The following is a 22,419-nucleotide window of genomic DNA, read 5'->3' as shown; positions in this document are numbered from 1 at the left end:
AGCTTTCAGAACACAGTTCTCTAATCATGAGCTATGACTCATGACTACTGCAGATTCTACAGGAGTGAAACATACTATTAAAATCCGTCTCGAATATCCGAGATTCAGATAGATCAGCAGTGCAGCCTCTGTTAACTTTGTAGGGATGCTACATAACGTACAGTCGTACAGCCACCTGCAGGGAAATTCTGGTACGAAAGTGCTCTCGCTGTTTGCGGAATATGGCTTGAAACTAAAATGCAGTCTGTGGAAAAATGTTTCGGTTCAGTTTTCTCTTTCATTCTCGTCTGCTACAGTTGTTCGGAATGACAATGATGTAACTTGTAATATCAACGTACACTGACAAAGACACGACAGGACGAACAATTGTGATTTTCTAAATATGACATTGCGCTTTAAAAACGCCGAGAACAGTGCAAGACGACTGCATTGCGCTCATCTGACAAGCAAGTGCGATACGTTGGTGAATTTTGACGTGACGTCGCACTCGGCCAAGTCAGGCAGCGAGTAGCAACCAGGACAGTTCAAAATAAAACTATTTTGTTTCGATGCAAAGTTTTTTTATGCTGTTTCGTTTCGAAAGAAAGCCGTGTCGTTTCGTTAGTAATTCGAAACGATTAACCAATCATTCAAACTTACGGACTAGTTAACACAATTTTTTATCTTAATCTCATTTCGAACAGTGATAATGCTACTCTCCACTTTCTAATGATATGACAGCGCTCCACTCGATGAAAGAAACGAATCAAGTTATTCGGTCTTGAGCTTAAAGTTAATTTCATGTCTGAACTTCACAAAATGTCTGAATATTTTCTAGGGCGGCATCAAAACACGCAATTTCAGCAACCGGTCAAATACCCAGACAACAAATCATTCGTTTTTGTTCATTGTCCTCAGACGTTAAATCAATGAAAAAAACGACTGATTTGCTGCCTGGGTAACAATGATTTTCCTTCTCATCACAAATACATTGTCACGTAATCATGACGTCACGTCTTTGCCACGTTCTGAACAGCTGATTACAAAAAAAACAAAAACAAAGTTTCATAAACATCATAATGGCGTTTTTCGCTCCGCCTACGTCGTAATGAGAATGGCTAAGAAATATGTGAGAAGGTTGGATTCGAGATCACGACTAAAAACCAGCAGAAAAGGAATATTTCCTGAATACTGTCGATCTCACTTCATACAAAATTACATTCTGGTCGATTATATATATACAACGTCAAGTGGCCATGATTTAAACATAAAATAGTGCAGTGTAAAATATAAAAAATCTTGCAATTCCGAAACGATTTTGAATCAATCATTGAAACCAGCATACATGTAAAATACTCATGAAAAGTTTCAAGCTCTAAAAATAATTAGCTTAGTAAAATACATGATCAACATTTTCGATGTAAAAGCAATCAACTTTTACCCTACAGCTTGAGTTTACCAGTACGGCATAAGATGTTTAATTGTTTATACAGGTAGGATGGGAAAGCTGGCCAGTAAGCCAACTAATTGATAGCAGTGTAGCAGCAAAAAGATCATCTTAGATGCTAATCATTTTTTGGGAAATAAAACCCAAAGTACGTCTCTGTTAAAACGAAGTAACATCTGCCGATAGTAAAGTACTGCAACTACAAGAAAACAGTCCAAAGCAGAGGTAAAATGTAGTTGCTTCATAGAAAGTGGCAATGTGTTATTTTGCCAAAAAAATAATTCATTATGGGAAACAGAAACTTAAGAAGGCATTAGCCAAATACGTGTCTATTGCTACTGGTTGATTCAGAGATTCAGGCTACGATTTCCAGAGGGCGGGTTACAAAGATTTCATTAAGTTAACTCGGAGAACTACACACGCAGATGTATTACATTGAAAACTTTTAAAATGATATTTTGTGTACACAGGCACACACTGAAGGCATGCACTGAAACACAACACGGTTTAATACAAAGTTACATGAACTAAAAGAATTGCTAAAACTCTGCTACACAGCGAACAAGCGTTAATTCAGAGCACATCGCGTCGTCTTGAATGAAATAATTTGTTTACACTGCGAGGTTAGATTTTAATCACGCAGGAAAACGTCTAAAATAAGGCCGTGAACTAACATTTCTATATTACGAGTAATACACAACCGGTATAAGTGTGAATTTAATTGAACAATAGGCGTACCGAGAGCGATAATGACTGAGGAAATGCTTGCGTCGATATTTCCAGGAGCGATTAAGTCGCAAGCTTTTAGGTTAATTTCTAAAACAGATATTGACAAAATGTCGATCAGAAAAAACATCAACACGCGAACGATAAACACTTGCAATGCAAAAACGTAGATGAGCTGGAACACAATTGGACAAATAGTTACGTTAAAAGCAATCGCCAGAGCGTAACTCAAAACACGCGACACCTACAAAAAACAATTACGCATCAAGCGGGGGCTTCTCAACGGGGGGCCCATGGACACCGAAGGGTCCATAATGACCTATTGACGAGGTTAACAGAGTTTTCTTATTGTCACAATCAATACGAATGACCCAAGCATTTCTTGCCCACATAAGTGTGTTATTTCAATTTGTCTTGAAGTAACTTTATCCCGAGCATGGCACAACGTCTACTGCTAAATTGACTTCTAAAGAATTAGATACATCGCATTTCCAGAAACTTGTTTGTTTTGGTATTAGTCTCGGACTAGGGTCCACATACTTATCTGAATAGGCATGATGGTGCACAGACGAAAATGAGTTGAGAAGGCCTGAAAGCCCAAGCTTAAAGTCTTGTGCAAGCGACAGAAGTCTATAGTCTTGCTCTTACTGGCAGATTCCAGTTTGAAACAGGGCATGCTGACATTGAAAGCTACATGATGGCAGTTAGGTCAAGTAAACCTATTAACCCATACCGCGCAAAAATTTCTCGTATTCGTCGTCGTAATCCTCCTGATAAGGAAGATCTTCTTGCGTGGCGTTGTCATACTGATCACCCGCGTATCCTGTTGACCAGTTTGCATATGGAGCATCCATGGATGTGGATGGAGGAGCAACCATCGGGTTGTGACTGTACACGTCGTTTGCTTGGTGAGGAACAGGTAACATCTGGCAACACAGAAATGTTATAAAAGTCAATCCTTACACAAATTGGACAAGAAAATACCACCAGTTTCTAAAGTGAAACTAAGACTTTACCGGTGATTTGAGATTCAGTAACCACACTGCCAATCTGAGTTCTCAAAAAAATCATTTCAAAGAGATATAAAGCACATTTAGCCAAGAGTTCAAAATAACATCGGCCTCTAGTTTGCACGTTGGCAAGGCCTGTGCGGTGTGCACCGGTCTATGATTTGTATGGAAGTATCTTAGCTGCGCGAGACTTGTGGGATCTTTAGCTTGAAAAACAGATTTTTTGTGAAATGTTCAATGAACCTCTTGTCTATACTAAAGAAAGTTAAGGTTATGAAGCAGATTTGTGAAATCAGTTAAGGTTGTTATAGGCCTTAAATCTGTAGCTTACAGGAGTTACAGGTGAATTGTTGTCTCTGTCGGGCAGTTGAGTAATGCCAACAGGCTGATTCTGGGTGCTGAGTGGAGCTAAGTGCTTGTTGTAAAACTCTGGATCCACTGCGTCCGCTGCAGTGTACATGACTCCGCTTGGGGTGAAGAAGACCGGCTCGTTCTGCAAAAAAGTGCATAATGTGATATCGCACAAAATCATCAAGCACAGTAGCGACTGGTTGGCGTTTTCGCTTCTGGTATTGCTGGACCTGGGTTCGAATCCATGTCAGGTCACCACAACAAAACAAAAGATGCTTCTATTAGTGTTTTTTTCTTAAGTAAAGCAGTTAAAATGAGCAGTTGTTCAATATAAACTCATCGTAAAAAGGATGCAAGTTTGAATAAACAGATCCAATGAAACTTCAGCTGTTGCAGGACGCTGAAAGATTAACACCGCGGTTAATTGTCACACACAATACCAATATAGAGTTTATCCCACGGGTCATTTCATTATATTTCAGACAAAATTAAGATTTTTTGGAACCATGCAATTTTTTTATTGGCTTATTTTATTCCTCTCATTATGCTGAGAAAAATGACACCAATTTTATAAAAATTGGGTCAGCAGTTTTCGAGATATCACGGCATTTATACGCTGTCACTAGGTGTCCTTACAAACAGAAGAGCAACACGTTTATAACCATAACTCTAGACCCACTGGTCGAATCTTAAAAAATTTTGTGTCTAACCCCATGTTTTCACTGGTGGGCTTTCCAATAACATTGTGTAAAATGAGCTACAGGCAGTAGTTTTCATGATAGACTAGTTTTGACTACATTTTATCCGCGGCAGATATGACAATGATCTGCATTTTTTTTTTGAATTTTTTTTTTATGAATTGGAAGTGGAAGGTTTGATGTGTGTTGTATATCATTTTCAACTGGTTACTCTTTAGTTAAGAGCATTTTGTAACTCATTAGGCTCAAACCTGATCAGTATTGTATTTCAAGGTTGGGATTATTGTTTACAGATAAATACTGCTGTGTAACAGTCACTTAGCCGAAATAGATTGATTTTGAGCAACTTAACTGCAATTGCACACTTGTAGTTAACACTTTTTATATATGCACAGAGCAACTTTAAACTTCTGAGCATAGAATATGCTGTATTCTAAGCATCGATTGTTTAACTGTTTTCAATCACATCATCATTTTTAAACTCGCTTATGGGCACAACCAATGTTGTCAAGCATAGACTACATATTACACACAGGTTTAATAGGCTGAATCGAAAATGTGAGAAAATATGCATAACATGCATTTCAGCGTTTTGAACAGTTCCTTCAAACATATTAACAACATGCATTGCAAATTCTAATACTTTTTATCCGCATTGTCAAAGAATCTCTAACTAGAACGTACAGGAGAGCTTCGGTTGTTGTTCATGAAAGTTCATAAGAGCTTGGTAATTTCTTTCGCAATGGAATCTGGGATCATATATGTAAGACGTACATCGTACGTCCTGTTGATGTAGTTGGTGCGTTTAATGTCATGCGTATAGATGAAATGTCCATAAGACATTTGTCTTCATGACGAGGCCAAATGAAGGAAGAAGATGGTCCACGAGGATGCATAAAGTTAACAGTAATGTCATTATGTTCTCGATCAACATGGTCAATCATACCAAACCACCCCTTTCCATCATAAACACACGCTACATATGTTGATACTTTGATTTTTTCAATGTCCAGTGAAGGTGCTTTTGAAAAGAACTGATGTGTTCCAGCAACTTGAACATCACCAGAAAGGCGCTTGAAACTGACTGACCCGATTCCCTCAGTCAGAGCAAGCAAAATGATACCCTCTGGTATCGCGGACTATGCAACCCTTTGGAAATCTCTTGGAGTTAAGATACGTTCTTTGACAGTCCACTTCATCAGCTTTCATGAATGTAAATCTGATGCCCTTGAGCTTTGATGTTTTTCTTGCAATATTCGTATGCATCTGAAGCATTTCAAATTTGCTGGCCCCTTGGTCGATTTAAGCTTTCATTGGCCAACTTTCGCTTAACTGTTCCCCGAATACCATCGCAAGGTGACTTTTCTTGGCTTGTCGCAAAAAACGACCAGGTTACTCGGAGACCAAAATCGTTGAAATGTTAAGAAAGGTTAAAAAAATATTTGTAAATTTTATATTGAGCGGCACAGCCAACCGAAATTTATTCAATAATGATATATTCTATTTTTGCTGAAAACTTGAAATACATGAATTTGTTGCTACTGTAAAAGTCGAAGTTGATGTAGTAACTATCTAAAAATGGCATATAACCCACATGTAACCTTCCTTTTTCTAATGATGATTTTTTTTTTTCAAAAAAAAACTCAGATCATTGTTATTTTGGTCGCGGATTAAAGATAGTCAAAACTAGTCTATCATGAAAACTACTCCGTGTAGCTCATTTTACACAATGTTATTGGAAAGCCCACCAGTGAAAACATGGGGTTAGACACAAAAATTTTTAAGATTGGACCAGTGGGTCTAGAGTTATGGTCATAAACGTGTTACTCTTATGTTCTTGAGGACACCTAGTGACAGCATATAAATGACGTGATATCTCGAAAACCGCTGACCCAATTTTTATAAAATTGGTGTCATTTTTCTCAGCATAATGAGAGGAATACAATAAGCCAATAAAAAAATTGCATGGTTCCAATGCCGGTTCGAATTATAATGAAATGACCCCCACGGCTGTAGAGTAGGATGAAACATATACGACTCCAACTCCGGACACACCAAAATCCCTACGACTTTACATTCCTGGTTTATCCAGGGTAATATTTAAGCAAAAGGGAAAAAAATTCAATTGAATTAGTTAACAAACTAAAGACAAGTACAGTGTTTACAAGGAGCTATCTACCTGGGTCAGCACAAGGCTGACTACTCACTGTAGAACAGCGGGCATTGGTTTCGCCGGCAAGGAACAAGTACAGTAATGCTTAAAAAAATAAATGCACAGAAGTATCAAATTTCTTCCAACCGGATAACCACTTTTAAAAGACAAAAATAAGAAGATTTTTCATACAACTGATCCTTAAAAACACGGATAGTCTCACCATGTAGTAGTTTTCATCCTGCTCTGAAAGAACAGCTGGATTTGGATTTTGTTGGGACGTTTCGGATGAAACGGAGTTACTCCTCCCCCAGTTGGTGGCACGGAGCTTCACGAAACCTTCTAGCAGAGTCACGGTGAGCTTGTTCAATGGGAGGGGACTGGATGAGTAGAAGGCTTCCAAGTTGTGGAGAATCGACTGAAGTTTCTCTATTGACTTTTTCCCGTCATCTTTCAAGGAATCCTCCATTTTCAGTATTGTCAACTAGAATAGAACAACAGAATAAGATTAATATTCCAGAACTAAATTTCAAACTGGTGACGTTTAAAACCATCCAAACCCCTAACCAAATTCGCGTGACTCTAATTACCCCTTTACAATGGAAGAAAAGATTGGCATCACCTGGATGAGAACAGCAAAAGACAGAACTGCGTGGATGGTGGAAACATATGTGGATGCCATCTGCCAGCAGTGGCATGACCGGCTGATGATGATGAATGAAAGAATATTAATGGTGAAATTGAAAAAAAATATAATAGAATTGGTAAGAAATTGCCCAGAGAACACTAGCTACGCAATATTCGTCAAACCCAAGCGTTTTACGAGAAAAAAATCACCCAGTTGCAAAATTTTCTGATGTAGTGTTAGTTCACTCTCACATATTACAAATATCCCTGGCATATAAACACAAAGCTAAACGAGCGCATTAAAACAATGCTTAAATTTTTATCTTAAAAATTCTACCCAGATGGTAAGCAACTTCACCAACCTTCAAAACACGAACTGTGCATTGTATGTTGTCATCATTAGGTTGGCTGATCAACTTCTCAACAACTTGCAATAACCCGCGGCCCAGCACCTTGACTCTGACAAAGCGACCGTTTTCCTCCAATTTTAGGTTGAGGAACAATTCAGCCATGAACTGAGTGAAACTTCTAGCCCTGCAAAATGACGCAATTACGTTCTTAATCTCAGAACTTTTGCAACTGATTTCTAACGTTTGTGTTGATTTTGTGACTTTATTTGGTCAAATCGCACACAAGTAGTTTTACAAGCGATGGACAACACTCTATAGCAGTCTCACGACTAGAGATGTAAATGCAAAAAAAAAACGACTCAATGGTATTACTCAAGTCGGTATTAGCCTACTCACTTCTCACGAGTCGTGAAGTCTCACAACACAAGCTTCGCAACTGGACGTTTTGCAAGATATTTTTGTAATTATTCTATCATAAGGGCTCCAGTTAAAAAAACTTCAATTCGAATAGAATTTTGTAGCAACCAAAAGTGAATGTTCAAAACTAAAGTGAATCAACTAGAGTTTTGAATAGAATTACATATTTGTCAACCGTGCAGTTTCACAAAGTATCCTGGGAAACAGAAAACAAAAAATCAGACTACGCTACAATCACGTGGAAGTAGTATGACAAGCCGAATCACCTGTCTGGGTCATTTTTCAAGGTGTCCTCCATACGTTTAAATTCTTTCTGGGCTTTGACAAGTAAAGTGCTGCGGAAATTTGGAAGACCAGTATCAGTTCTCGACAACTGGTCGCACAGTTGACTCCCAAGATAGCGAAAGTTTCGTTCCAGCACGCACTAAAAAAAAAATAGCGATCTTTCTATGCAAGATATCATAGCCTTGTTTGCTACGTGGGAAAGACAGCAATCTAAGGCTTTCCAATTGACAGAAGAATATTTTTTAATCTATTAACGTGTGAAAAATGATTCAATTTCGGCAGCTTTGAAGTTCCATCTAACCTGACTTGCATTAAAATCTCTACATCAAGTCTAAACTACTTCACCAAAAAATTTATTTCTTTTAGATTTATTTTGCTTTATTTAAACTGCTTGTAATTGATAATATCACGCAATAAAAATGTTAAAACTGACCATTTCATATACTTTATCCACTATGACTGGTATGACACCACTGTGTATCAAGTTATAAGACCGCAAGGTGTCAATCACTCTTGGAACATCTGTGTCGAAGCAGGCAGGATTGCAAGTGACTTGATCAACACAGTCATCTATCAAGTTCAGTGCTATTGCTTCTATTTCAGAATCTGAAACAAAATATGTCTCAGCTAACAGCATTCACTGTAATACACTAAATGTGGGATATGATACAAGACAAACCAAACTAAATAAGACAGAAATAAGGAAAATAAAATGTTTCTGAAAAATAACAATTATAATGTGGCTTCTAATTTTTTTAACCAAATTTGCAAGGCCGACTTTGCAAAACCTAAAGTATGCAAGTTAACTTCACAAAAGATTGGCTATGCAGAAATTGAGTTTCGCTTTTAGCAGCATTCGGAACACAGTTCCCTAGTCAGTAGTCACGTGCTATGACGAATTGCACAATGCACATCATCATTGTACGTGACTAGGGAACTGTGTTCCGCAGGCTAGTGCAAACCGCTACTACCACAGCGAACCCGCTACATTGTGACGTAAACAACGATCATGATGCTAAAAGCGAAACTCAATCTACTGCAGGGGTTCTTAACCGGGAGCAAATTTACCCTCTGGGGGTAAATTTCACCTACCGGGGGGGGGGGGGGGGTAAATTTACTGAATCATAAATTAAAGCAAACTTTATTTTGCCACGAGTTTTCGAACTACATGGTGAAATCGAGATTTTTCTTCCAGAATCCCCGTTGAGTAAGCACTTTGGCGACAACAAATTTATTAGTGCATTGGCGTACTTGACAGACATTTTTTTAAGTTTGAACCAGCTCAATTTGCAAATGCAAGGAAAAAGTGTTACCATTATAGATGTATGTATATACATGATAAAATTCAGGGCTTTCAGACAAAATTAGATCTGTGGAGTAGAAGAGTTCAAAAAGGAATTTACGCAAATTTTCCAACATTTGATGATTGGAAAGTCAGTAGAAGTCGCAACGAGATTTTAGACCTCGAAGTCGAAATATGCCAGCACCTTGCCACCTTAAAAAACAACTTTGACGGTTACTTCGAAGGTGAAAGTTTTAACAGTACTGCTCTTTGGATAACTCATCCCTTCAAAGCCAAGTTAGAAAGTATTGCTGACGATGATCTTTGCAAAGATGAATTGACTGATGTTCAATGTTCAACAACACTTTGTTCCAAATTCTTATCGTGCAATGGTGACTTTTCCAAGTTTTGGTGTGGATTAGTCGAAGAGTTTCCTACGCTGACTAAGCGTGCATTTGAAGTTATTATACTTTTTCCAACTACTTGTCTATGTGAAGCAGGGTTCTCTTCATTGTTGACTATTAAAACAAAACATCGATCTCGCTTAGTTCCCAACGAAGACATGCGAGTAGCTCTTTCAACGACTGTTTCAAGAATCTCCAAAATTGTTCGTGGAAAACAAGCACAAAAGTCTCACTGATTGACTGTTGAAATTGCGTGTCAAATGTTAATAAAAGAAAAAAAACTTAAACATTCTTGTGTGCTTTTATCATATTTATTTAGCACATTTGAGTAGGCCTAGACATTTTTTTTCACAGAACCCGTCAAGAACCGAAATGGCCCGTTTCGGTGAGTCCGATGCCTATTTGGTGTTTTTTTCATTTTTTTTTTAAATTATCGGGTACCGTGGCCTAATTATCATTGCCGTTTTAGAGTTAGAGGTTAGGAACTCACCGAATCAGACTCACCGAATCGGACTCACCGAATAGTAGCAGACCCTCAAGAACAATCGTGTCTTCGGCAAATAAACAGCTTGTTTTTGATATTTGCCAAGGTAAATCCACACAAAAAAGGATGTTTTGCATTTCTTCACATGGTTGACTGGACACGACGGCATCACAAGGGCCACCAAAACGGTGGGGGAAATTTTACTTTTTCATTCGGCAAGGGGTAAACGAGACAAAAAAGGTTAAGAACCCCTGATCTACTGTATGCAAGCTAAGTCAGTCAGGTCTATGTTTACATCAAAGACAATGTTTGTTCATCGGTATGTTTAGTCCAATGACCTTCAATCCTCCGTGCAAGTGCTGGGTTTTTGTGAACTGTTCCAGTAACTTGTATGTAAAGAGTTGTTTAGAAAAGCTTTATCGAAAGTGGGATCTACCACATGATTGCATGCATTCACGCTCACGCAAAGACGATCGAAATAAGTGTTTGCAAAGCTGCTACCAGCATTTCATTTTTTGAAAACAATGTGATCCACTTTCGAAGGTAGTAGCAGCCCAAACAGCGAATCAGTCGTTTTTTACATTGATTCAACATCTGCAGACGTTCAATCAATGTAATAAATGACTAATTTGCTGTCTGGGAGCTTACCACACTAACGCAAAACTAATAGAGAATATAAATGGTTAGCGTAAAAAAAAATTCCACAGACGGCAGTTTCCCATCTGTGGCCACGATCTACCGCCCAGGGCAATCGGTCGAGGTATGATTGAGCGCCTCCAAAGAAGCACATGACTTGATTGCTTGGGCAAAAGTGTGCAGTTAAACACTGTTAAACACTGTCAGTGTCAAGGCTAAGTGACGTTTTTCGCTTGAAAACTACACGTGTGATTGCTGGTTTTTGGTCCAGTTGATTTGGATGTCAACACCATGAAAAACTCACCATAGCTACTTTTGACTTCGTTTGCTTCATTTTGAGAAGTATCTTCTGTTATTTTGACCTGCAAGCAATTAAATTTTAGAAATGTCAATAGTTTTAAAAAAACAATGTCACGCCTTTCTGTTAGCAGGTACAAATGTAGCAAATAAACTTAATGCTTTACACATGTTGTTGTATTTACAACTCTTTTCTCTAAATACATTAAGTGCATAAATTGTCACATATCCACACAAGCGTAACCTCCTTCAACTTTTAAGCTTTTCACATTTATTTGCAAAGGTGTCTGGCTGCAAGTAAATTGTTACTTGCAATGTAATAACGTTAAGTGGTACTAAAAAACAATCTATAAAATTTATGTTTTTTATTTAGATTCACTGAAGTGTGCATAGCATACTGCCAGAAAGGAATATTTCCAATACTTCTAAAAAAAAAACACACATTTTAGTTTGAAGCAAGATATTCTCAAATATTTACTAAGACTATCTGAGTATATTTGATAAAAGCTGCATGGTCAGGAATAATGGGAGCAAGTCTTTTAGGCGCACACACTGTGGCGTCTGGATATTTAGGTGCGGAGCACTGTGGCGCCCGTTCATTTAGGTGCTATTCCTAGTAAAGTCTGCAGATTGTATCAGCTTGGCAGGTAGGGCAAGCTGATACATATAGCATGATACATATAATACACAACATGTTGACTTACGTTGGTCTTACTGAAGGGAATGAACTCTACTGCATTTGCGGATAACTTGGAAGTGGAAATATCTCCAACATGTAAACTACTCATGTCTAAAAATCATAAAAATGAAAGAAAATGTTGGCAAATAGTTTATCACAAAATAAGTAAGTACTAAACTAGTTTTATCTTTCCACAAACTGCTTTCCATGAACGAGAGTAGAGTATGTAAAGTTTTCTTGGGGTATAAAACTTTTTAGAGGTGTGGTACCAACTTGGTAATACCAAGTATGATAATGATTTATCAATATATCGAATAATAAACTTTGAAGGCAAATAATCCTATTTTCCTTAGCCAGTACAGTAGTACTAACGTTGCGGAATGGCCCGTTTCGGTGAGTCCAATCCCTTAACGGGGGATTTTTTCAATTGTTTTTTTTTTTTAATTATCGGGTACCGTAGCCTAATTGTCATTGTCGTTTTAGGGTTAGAGGTTAGGAACTCACTGCATCGGACTCACCGAATAGTAGCAGACCCCTAACATTGCGGTGAATGGCGCAGCGGATATGGCGTTGGGTTTCCAATCATGCGAACCTGGTTCGACTCCGGCTTACGCTGGTTCTTGAAAAACACCACTCACCTCTACTCAGGGTGCGTATTTATAATCTGCAGGTCACTATCAGCAAACACGTGATATTGCGAGCGTCTTTCTCGAAACTTTCTGATATGAAATAAATTACACGAGTGATTCGGTAGACGCAGATTGGCATAACGATTTGGTCTCTCAGACTTAGGGAGGTAATAATTTTGATGACATGGGTTCGATTCCCAACGCTGCCATTATTATTTTTTTTAAATTACTAAACAAAGTTCAAAGCAAGAATCGATTCTCTGTCTGAGTGCTAGAAGAATCACAAGGACTCAAAACACTCCATCTGCTACAGCAACCTGCAGATTACAAATACGCACCTCAGGTGTAATAAAATGGGTGGGCAATGGGCATAGTTGCTAAAGGCAAGGCGACAAGAAAGAGGAACTGGTCACCCTACTCTCGTTATTGCAGAAGGGCGAAGCTGAGTATAATGAGAACCTTGTCATCTCATTCTCCAAAGTTCAATAACTGAGTAATTGAGTATGGACCTTTACCTTTACTCACTTAAAACACATTGCATGCACTATTGCAATAAGGAGAGGTCTGGTTTACAAAAGATTGATTAGGAAATGGCTATACTGTGCAAAAATTGCAAACAATTAGTCTTTTTAGCATTGCAAAAATAGTTTTTGTCATAATTTAGCAATTTACTTGCAATAATGCTGTTATCTTGGTTGCCATTGGATAATATTCCCAACTCTCGATCTCTTGACTGCTTCAACAACTCAGCAGATTCGAAAGGCTTAGCAGCTTTCTTCAGATCTGTAAATTGCAACAAAATTTGACATCAAAAAGCTAACCATCAAAGCAGCAAAAATATCAACGAAACAGTAAATAAACAGTATTCCATTAGCTGGTATTAAAACATCAATGTGCTTGCATTTTGCTTAAAAGTAAAGTAAATATATATATAGCTTTTTTAATTTCATATTTATATAAAAACACTTTTTACTAAAGAAATTCTTCAACTGTAAACAACACAAAAAAAGCTAAGTTAAAAAATTGATTCATTTTATAAAAATTTGCAACATGGCAATAGAGAATTAGAGGCACAATTCAAATTATGTGTTGACAGCTAGGAGTCCAATGGAAAATAAACATTTCAAGAAAATAGTCACAGGTGTAGATTTTTTCTTAACAATTTTTGCAACAAAAAGTATCAGCTGAACAAAATATTTTAATGTAACATTGAGAACCTCTTTGGATCATAGCCAAAGCTGACTTGGAAAATGTGGTAGGCTTTCGATTGGTTTCTTTCAAAATAAATTGCGCTTTATCGGCAGCTTGTTTCATTGACTGCACAAGATTCTCTGCAAAACATCACAACTATCTTAATTCATGCATTTATAACTCTTCATGGAGAAAGGCTTGTCAATAATCCCACCACATCTGCATAGAAATTGACCTAATGAAAGAAATTATTCGTCTTTTTTACATTTCAAAGCCTGGATAACTTTGTTTGATGAAAATTAAGGAGAGTATGTCAAGGCATTGATACATTAGGATTAGTGGCGCCGCCAGACCTTCAACATTGAGGGGACAAAATATTACTGCAAGACTTAGACAGTGATATATATATTATTTAATTTATCTTGTTTTCTACTGCTATTGTCTACTGCAATATAGCCTACCTAACGTCCCACATTTTTGACATGTCTGATCTGTCGAAACAAAATAAATTGACTTGGCTTGACGCTAGGTTCTTGTAACAGTTAAGTTCTCTTGTATGGGTTATTTATGGCCTACATAGTTTGGGTCTGCTACTATTCGGTGAGTCCGATTTGGTGAGTCTGATTCGGTGAGTTCCTAAGCTCTAACCCCTAATCCTAACCCCTAACCTCGAACCCTAAAATGGCAATGATAATTAGGCTACGGTACCCGATAATTTAAAAAAAAAATTGAAAAAATCCCCCGTTAAGGGATCGGACTTACCGAATCGGACTCACCGAATTAGACTCACCGAAACGAGCCATTCCGCATAGTTTCAACCTCACTTGCACTAAACTAAGTTGGCAGTATCACAATTTACCTTGACCGTTAAAAGTAGAAATGTGAAATAATTTTAAAATCCCATTCCGTTTAACACTGCTAAAGCGTCTATCTAACGCAGTGGATAATCTGTCATAACTCGAAATACATCTTCATTCTTCATAACTTGAGGAATAATATTTTTGTACGCAACTTTCTTCTTACATCAATTCACAGTAACAAAAGAGAACACGCTGCACTGTTTAAATCTGTAGTAAAATTTTTCTACTATTGGTTTTCAGATATTTCCACTTTTCTCGTGGTATGTATTACCTGAAATTTGAGTAAATATTACTCAATTTTTTGTAATATGCACTCACATTTTTGGTAAAGTTAGCATGAGAAAAGTGGGAATAACTGAATACCAAATTGAGGGTAAATTTTAGAAGCATTTTTAATAGTGCACTGCATATTCTGGCGATGGGAAACAACTTCTTTTCAAGAATGACAAGCTGACTGACAACTAGGTATAACAACTAACAATGTCAATAGTGATCAGATAAGTGATCTTGAATCATGGTGGTTCTAAGTCGCGATTTCACTATTTTCAGTGTTGAAAACGATCTTTCAGCTGAGCATGAAGTAACGGGCAACAAAAGTGCCTGTTTAAGTAGACTCACAGCATTGCTGTAGATTGACTTCGCCACAAATTATCTGGTATAAGTCTATCAATGTTGCATCTGGGTTTAACTCTAATAAACTAGCGTTTTGCAGCAGTGGCAGTTGCAATTTGAGATCGCACAGATTAAGGTCGTCATGATACTACTCGACTGCCTTCATAATGTTGGCTATGGCATCTTTCGTCCGGAACAGTATGACGGAACAATACAGTTTAAAGTCAACATGTTTCTACGTTTATTAGACGTAAACACAAGCTTCACTTATAGTAAAAATAATCAATTAAAACACAAACCCAAGCCAGCTAAATCTGTCGTTTTTACATCGATTCAACGTTGTAGGGCGTTGAATCGATGTAAAAAATGTAGAATCTTGTTCCGGGGACGCAGGTCTTACAATTTAAAGGTAATAAGCAAAGCAATATCCTTAGAAATAAAAGAATGAGAAAATAATTTTAATGCAAGTGAAACGCATTTTCACGTCTAATGAACGTAGGAACATGTTGACTTTAGTTGCATTGTTTCGTCATACTGTATTTTTTGCATCTTAATGCGTAATACAATTGTTTGCTCATTTTGTGTTTTAAACTTTATCGTCATTTAATATTGTGCATGAAATCTTTGTGGACAGGAAGAAGAAATATTAAGAACAACAAATCATTTAACTCCGGTGGAGCAGTATTGCAGTTTAATAGAATAAACTTTAACTAATATTATCAGTACTGTAACATACCAAGCTGTTGAAAACTTGACAGGGAAAGCAAAATGCGGCATCCTTAGCTTCTGAATACTCCAGCCAGAGATAGTCATCAAACCATTGTGAGTGAAATTTTCTACCTTTAACTTTCGGATAGTTGGCCTGGGCAGTTTTAATTCATTCTTTACTAATAACATAATTACTTGCTTCACGACATTTTGGCACACGGAAGGCAGGATCAAATTTGTAATTTTTTAAGTCCATTTTAGAATTTTAATAGGTACCGGTAAATATTAAGATTTATTGAATCATTGTTCTAAGCTTAAATAAAGAACATTGATTACTTTGTAAAATACAAAGCTAAAATTTAATTCTAAACGAACTTTACATTTAAAACAGGTTGATGTTTTTTTTTAATGTCAACAAAACCAAACTTCCTTTTGGCCCACCTTCCTACTCTCATCCTTATTGCGTTCCCTCTCTATTAAAACAGTGTCATTCTCACTCATTTTGCATAAGGTTTTGTAACTGACAGTAATTAAACTTCTGCAACAAAAAGCACTGTGGAAGCAAGTGACCCTTATGCGTTATGCAGCAAACAAATTAAACTAAGCTAAAGAATTACAACCGCTTGCATTAGTGTTGGGGGATATATCGAATTTTCGATACGATACGATATCTTTTCAATATCGATATTTATTTCAATATTGTTCGATATTTTAACTATTACAGCCCTACCTCGTAACTGCAAACCCCTACAAAAACGTTGCCGAGGCCAAACGACAAAAGTTGAAATTGCCGTGGCAATTGCTGTGAACGTTTATTATGAAAAAAATTGTACTAACACATGTAAAATGAGAAGCGAAAAATATACTGGAGTAGTCTATCACGACCGCACTGTTTGATTTGTTGTGATGTAATAATACCAAAAGTAACGATAAAGCGAGCAACGCGATACGCACGCTGTTACGGTAATTCACGTTGAATAACTCACGGGGAGGAAAAGTAAGTTAATTTTGGGTTGATTCAACGTTCGAGTCAGCACAAATCGATTTAATTTTCCGGCGAGTTATATTGCATAACAATAATGCCCAATAAGAATTTTACGTTTGTTTTACATTAATTCGACGTCTAGCGACGTTGAATTATCATAAAATAACGTTAATTGCTCAACCAAGTACCGGTAACAAATTAATAGCTCCCTGCAAGAAGATTGTCTCGATTTACGTATGCACTAACATAATTTTGGCACAATTGGGATAGGCTACTGCGAGCAACACAAAGTCTGTTTGATGAAGAACTAGATGTCAGAATCGGAATCATCAGATGCTGTATCGGAGGATGAGTTTGTCGTGTCATCACTGGAATCGGACAAATTAAGAGGCTCATCACTTGGCTGTAAATCTACACTGTCTTCGCCGTTCACAATGAAGCGCCCGCGTTTTGCCGCTTTCGTGCTTTGATACCCATCCACACGCCTCTTTCGCAGAGCTCCATCAGGGTGTTGACTTAGGAGCAAATCTATGGCTGCGGCATAACGACTGGGAGGAATGTCTAATTGTCTAATCCTAACCTTACAAGCGCTCGTGTGGCCTCGGCATTTTTATTGCCGACGCTAATGCGCCATTCATGCATCTGCGTCGGCAATCACCTCAGCAATCCGACACTAATTTCGAAGACTGAGAAGCTCTTTTCTTAATTAGAACAAAAATATCGAAAAGTATCGAAATATCGAGTATTTTTTCAAATATCGTATCGTTTTTTTCAATATCGCCCAACACTAGCTTGCATTATCCTAATTGTAGGCTACGTATTACTTTAGTAGATTTTGTTGAGTTAAATCTACATTATATATATCCTTATATTCTTAAAACAATGAAAACTATCAATACTACAAAAAAGTGCTCAATGCTAAGCAAAAAAGCAAAGCAGAGCAAATTAAATCAAATATAGTTAATACTATCTGAAGCCTTTACAAATTGCTTCACCTAACGGATCATCAGAAGGTCTTATTCGAATAAGACCTTCTGATGATCCGTTAGGTGAAACAATTTGTAAAGGCTTCAGATAGTAATCCTTATATTCTTATATAAATCTACATAGCCTATATTATATCCTCGACAGCCCAATCAACGACGCATTGCAAACTGTAACTGGATGCCTGCGCCCAACTCCAACAGAGTATTTACCAATCCTCGCAGGCATCCAACCTGCTGAGCTTCGCCTAAAGGGAACCCTTATACACCTGGCTCGCCGGGCGGGGGATCCTAACCACTTGCTTCATGCAAACCTCAACATCCCACCTCAGAAATCTCCCCGGCAATTGAAGTCAAGACACCCCTTTGTGCCAGCTGCTGTTGAATTACTACATCCATTCAGCGATCATGTCATCAGCGCAGCACACTTCATGGAAGACAATTGGAATGCAGCGTGGTGTGCCACCGACACGAAACTACATCGTTTTATACCTCCCCCGGTGGCGCGCCCCCCTGGTATGGACCTGCCTCGGCCGACTTGGGTCAAGCTCAACATAATCCGAACCGGAGTCGGTCGCTTCCATTCCAACATGCACAAGTGGGGTTTGGCTCCCTCACCGGCCAGCGAATGCGGCGCAGAGGAACAAACTGTTGACCATGTCGTTCTCGAATGTCCGATCTATAAGGCACCAAATGGAACGCATGGTATAGCAACGCTGGACGAAGCTACACTCACATGGCTCTCCATCACCTGCCCTGAAATTTGATTTGATCTAGTCTCAAACGAAAGAAGATATCCTTATGAAAACATTGAATGACTCAATGCTGTAGGCCTATGTACTGTAGGCTACTGCCACTACTCTACTATCTTAAAAGGCAGTCTCTCACATGGCTATACATTTCTAGTCAATTCAACGACTTTGCTGGTGACAAACTAAATCTTACAATATCATAACACGTAAAAATCATGCCCTTGTTATACTCGCTGCTGTTACGTCAAAATGTCAGCATTGTCTCGGATTTTTCCACCATGAGGTAAAAAGATGAAATATTAAGTTACACAACTAAAAATTAAATAACTTAGAAGCAAGAACCAATCTGCAGGACTGCCGGTAACAATTAATTGTTACGTAACAGGCAGCAGGAAAAGTATGTGACTAAAATCACAAAATCATAATAATAACAGCAGCAAGAAGAGCAAATTTAAAATAAAAGCTTTTACCCCCCCTTTGCAACTTGAGTTGACTACAGGTTGAGATCCAAATATTAAAAAAATAATAACAATATGTAATAATATAAAAAAATTAAATAGATGATGCCCAAATCATTGGGGGGGCAGCTGCTTTGACCACTAAGCGGTTTAAACCTGGTTTTAACCGGTCAAAACTAGGTTTAAACCGGTCAAAACCCTGACCTGACTGGTCAAAACCCTGTAATGAGTTGCTTGATCGTGTTTGCCAGAAAATCACTGAAAACGTGAGGGAGATGGTAGAAGGTGAGGGAGGAGGGAGAAGGTGAGGGAGAAAGAAAAGATGAAATTGACTGGTGAATGAAGCATTTGAATATACTGGAGAGACTTGTTAATTCCAATTGTTCAATTGAGGTGTTCTACATAAAGTAGATAGGCATAAGGCATCACAACTTGTTCCTTTTCCAATAATCCTTTCTTGGCTTGACGTGTACTTTGCTTCAAAGAACGAATCATAAACTATCCTGTCTTTAATTTTTAAAGGATCTTAGAATATGCATTTGCATTGTTTTATTTTAACTGGATAAAATTTGATGGCAAATGTTTTTCATAAAAAAATTGTTGGAATAAATTCTTGTACTTCAGTTGGCTGTGCAAATTGTTCATCGTTCTACCAAGCATTTTTTGGTTCATCAGAAACTTATTTTTAGAATTTAAATTTTCTCAGTAATTAAAATAACCAACTGATTGAAATATCAAAAACAAACAGAGAAGTTGAATATTTTTTGTTCCAAATCCAGCATTTAGGTTATGTTGATCAAAACAAAATATAGTTGAACATTATTACTAATACTAATAGCATGGAGCATGGAGGGTACTACTTTTAATTCAATTGAAAAGCAACTTGATTCATACACTAAAGGAGTTTTGACCAGTTTTGACCAGCAATAGGTGGTCAAAACTGCCCGGTTTAAACCAGGTTTTAACCGTTTTTTACCGGGCGGTTTAAACCGCCCCAGTTTAAACCGATCAACCCTGCTGCCGGCGCCACTGATTAGCATGGATTCATACATTCTGCTGCCAGTGATAGGCGATCAATAGACATGCACATTGCATAAGTAAACAATATATACATTATAACAAAACGTAGTTGAAGCATTTTAGGTAACCAAGTATCAAAAGCACAAAATTTTAACGTCAGAATAAAAATAAAATGTTTTAGTGGTGCTAACCATACCTGCAGACATATCTTCGTATGCAGTTTCAACTAGTGGATTAACAAAGCTTTGCCAGTCTACTTGAGGAGTAAACGGATAGGGACTTTGGAACTGTCTTTCATTGAATTCACCAACATTGCTTCCACTCCTCAAATCTGATTGCATGCTTTGATTGACATTTGGCGGAACAGAAGTTACATTAGAAGGATAGCTGTTGTAGTTCTGACTGCTATCATAAAGTTGAGATGGAACTGCATTTGACCATGATGAAACTGGTTCTGCCTGACTGTAATTACTTCCAGGATAAGCATCTATGTTACTTTGCATCTGCATATATGGTTGCGTGTTCATCACAGTACTAGCTTGGTAAGAAGCACCAGTTTGAGCTTGATCATACGATGGAAGGGGGGCATTTGTGTATTGATAATTATCATAAGCGCTGGAGTGCATATTTTCAGTCATATTGGTACTTTGAGACCAAGATGCGTTTAAGCTGGATTGTTGGTCAATGCTGTATGGAACCGAGCTGGACACTGCAGAGTTATTTATTACATTTGAAGGCCACATATCAGGCTGCCTAATCGGATTCTCAACTCCGAGCTGGGGGGAACTACGAAAAGAGGATCTTTGCACAGAAGCATTTGGTACATATTGACTTGAGTTATGTCCTCCAGAATGGCCTTCCATATTAAAAAATGTACGCTTAAATACTTGCTAAATAAACATCAAGTAACTAGGCTAATGAAAACTTTACACATATATTTTCGTTTTTTGTACTTGAGTCTAGAAAATAAATCTTTGTTATTTTCCACAAGTAATAAATTATTATTAATAATGAAACCAATTAATGCAACACCCAAAAAAAGGTTAGGAACCACTGCCGTAAACATTTGGCCACCAAAGGAAAATCCTACAACGAAAACTTTACTGCTAGGAAAACTGATGCTAAATTGTTTTTTTTTATTTATAGGACCATGAATCAGGCACCCTTTGCTTGATGATGATAGTTCAAGATAAAGTAATTAAGCACGACGATCGACGTTAAAACTGGTGTGTCCTTCGTGAGACTTAATTTGTCCGCCGAGGTAGCTGCTCAGACCGTACACATTTGTCCGCCGTCAACAAAATCGAATTTTGAGGCCTGCAACCTATTTCGTCCCCTGAAAAGATCAAGAAAAATTTTGAAATGTTTGCAGCAACTCCGATCAGCGACTTCGGCTCTGTTGTATTTTTTTCTCGCTCTTTTCAGGGTACGAAATGGGGGTACAAAGTGTTCAGGGTACGAAATAGGTTGCACCCTGGCTAAGCTTCCATGCTAGAAGAATGGGTTGGATTACATGCAGTAGTTGACAATCTTTTTGAAAGATTTAAACATCAGCAGTTTAGTGAAACTGTTGAGAACATTTTGAAAGCATTGATTTGCTTGTTAACATTCTTGTTGACTTTTATCATTGTTTTTGGTCTTCAAATTTTTGTTGCACCTTGAAAACAGCCTAACTAAATATGGTACTTAATGATATTTTGAAAAATTGACGTGATGGAGAAAATCTGACTTCCGATTTGACTGCAGCGACCGAAATTCAGCTAAGATCACCTATTTTCATTATCTGTATCAAATTTTTTTTTTGTAGAACAGTGTTATAACCACAGTCATCTTATTATAACCGCACTTTATTTACAAAACGAATGAAAGTTGAAATTTGTTTTGTTCGCTTGCAGAGTTGCCAGAGTTTTCTTACAATGCGTGAACCAATTTTATTTTTCATTATTATTATTATTTATTTGCTTCAGACAAAGCTATCCATATCCAAATCAAACCCAGGGATATCTAGAAAAGGGGATATGAAGGCTCGCAGCGATTGCCTTATTCTCATGACACTACCAGGACAGTAGTTTGTAGTGCTTTAAACATGCGGTTCTTTTTAAAATCGTAGAAAGTTTTGTAGTGCAGCTGGTACAATGAGCTACAGAAAACAGTTAGCAAATGTTACGTAGAGACAGTATTTAAAGACTACCCTTGTTTACAAATCAAAGACAGTTGAAAAGTTACCAGTACGGTAAGCTGTTTTTTATGACAAAGCCTTTGCAGGAGGCTAGATGTAAAGCAAGTACCGTATATGGGTAGTTGAATTAACAAGCAACCACGAGCATGCTGTGAATATCCAGGCTGATGCTAATAGTGCAATGCAAGTTATCATAACAAGATTTATTAAACTACTAT

At 37.6% G+C, this 22,419-nt stretch overlaps 1 protein-coding gene across 1 annotated transcript; it reads right to left on the bottom strand.

The window, feature by feature from the left end:
- Positions 1-312: 312 nt before the first annotated feature.
- Positions 313-20,974, bottom strand: LOC145782557 (uncharacterized). Its single transcript, XM_082594363.1, has 11 exons — positions 20,219-20,974; positions 13,671-13,784; positions 13,126-13,236; positions 11,850-11,935; positions 11,153-11,210; positions 8,476-8,648; positions 8,024-8,181; positions 7,353-7,524; positions 6,587-6,847; positions 3,494-3,655; positions 313-3,078 (listed from the first exon to the last, which is right to left on the bottom strand). Exons 1-11 carry the CDS (start codon positions 20,883-20,885, stop codon positions 2,875-2,877), a joined length of 2,166 nt encoding a protein of 721 aa, XP_082450489.1. The 5' UTR covers positions 20,886-20,974; the 3' UTR covers positions 313-2,874.
- Between the last annotated feature and the right edge of the window lie 1,445 nt (positions 20,975-22,419).

The sequence above is a fragment of the Aplidium turbinatum genome, chromosome 13 (genome assembly GCF_918807975.1).
Source record: "Aplidium turbinatum chromosome 13, kaAplTurb1.1, whole genome shotgun sequence".
In the NCBI taxonomy this organism is placed as follows: Eukaryota; Metazoa; Chordata; class Ascidiacea; order Aplousobranchia; family Polyclinidae; genus Aplidium; species Aplidium turbinatum.
This window is presented reverse-complemented; position numbering and strand designations above follow the sequence as displayed.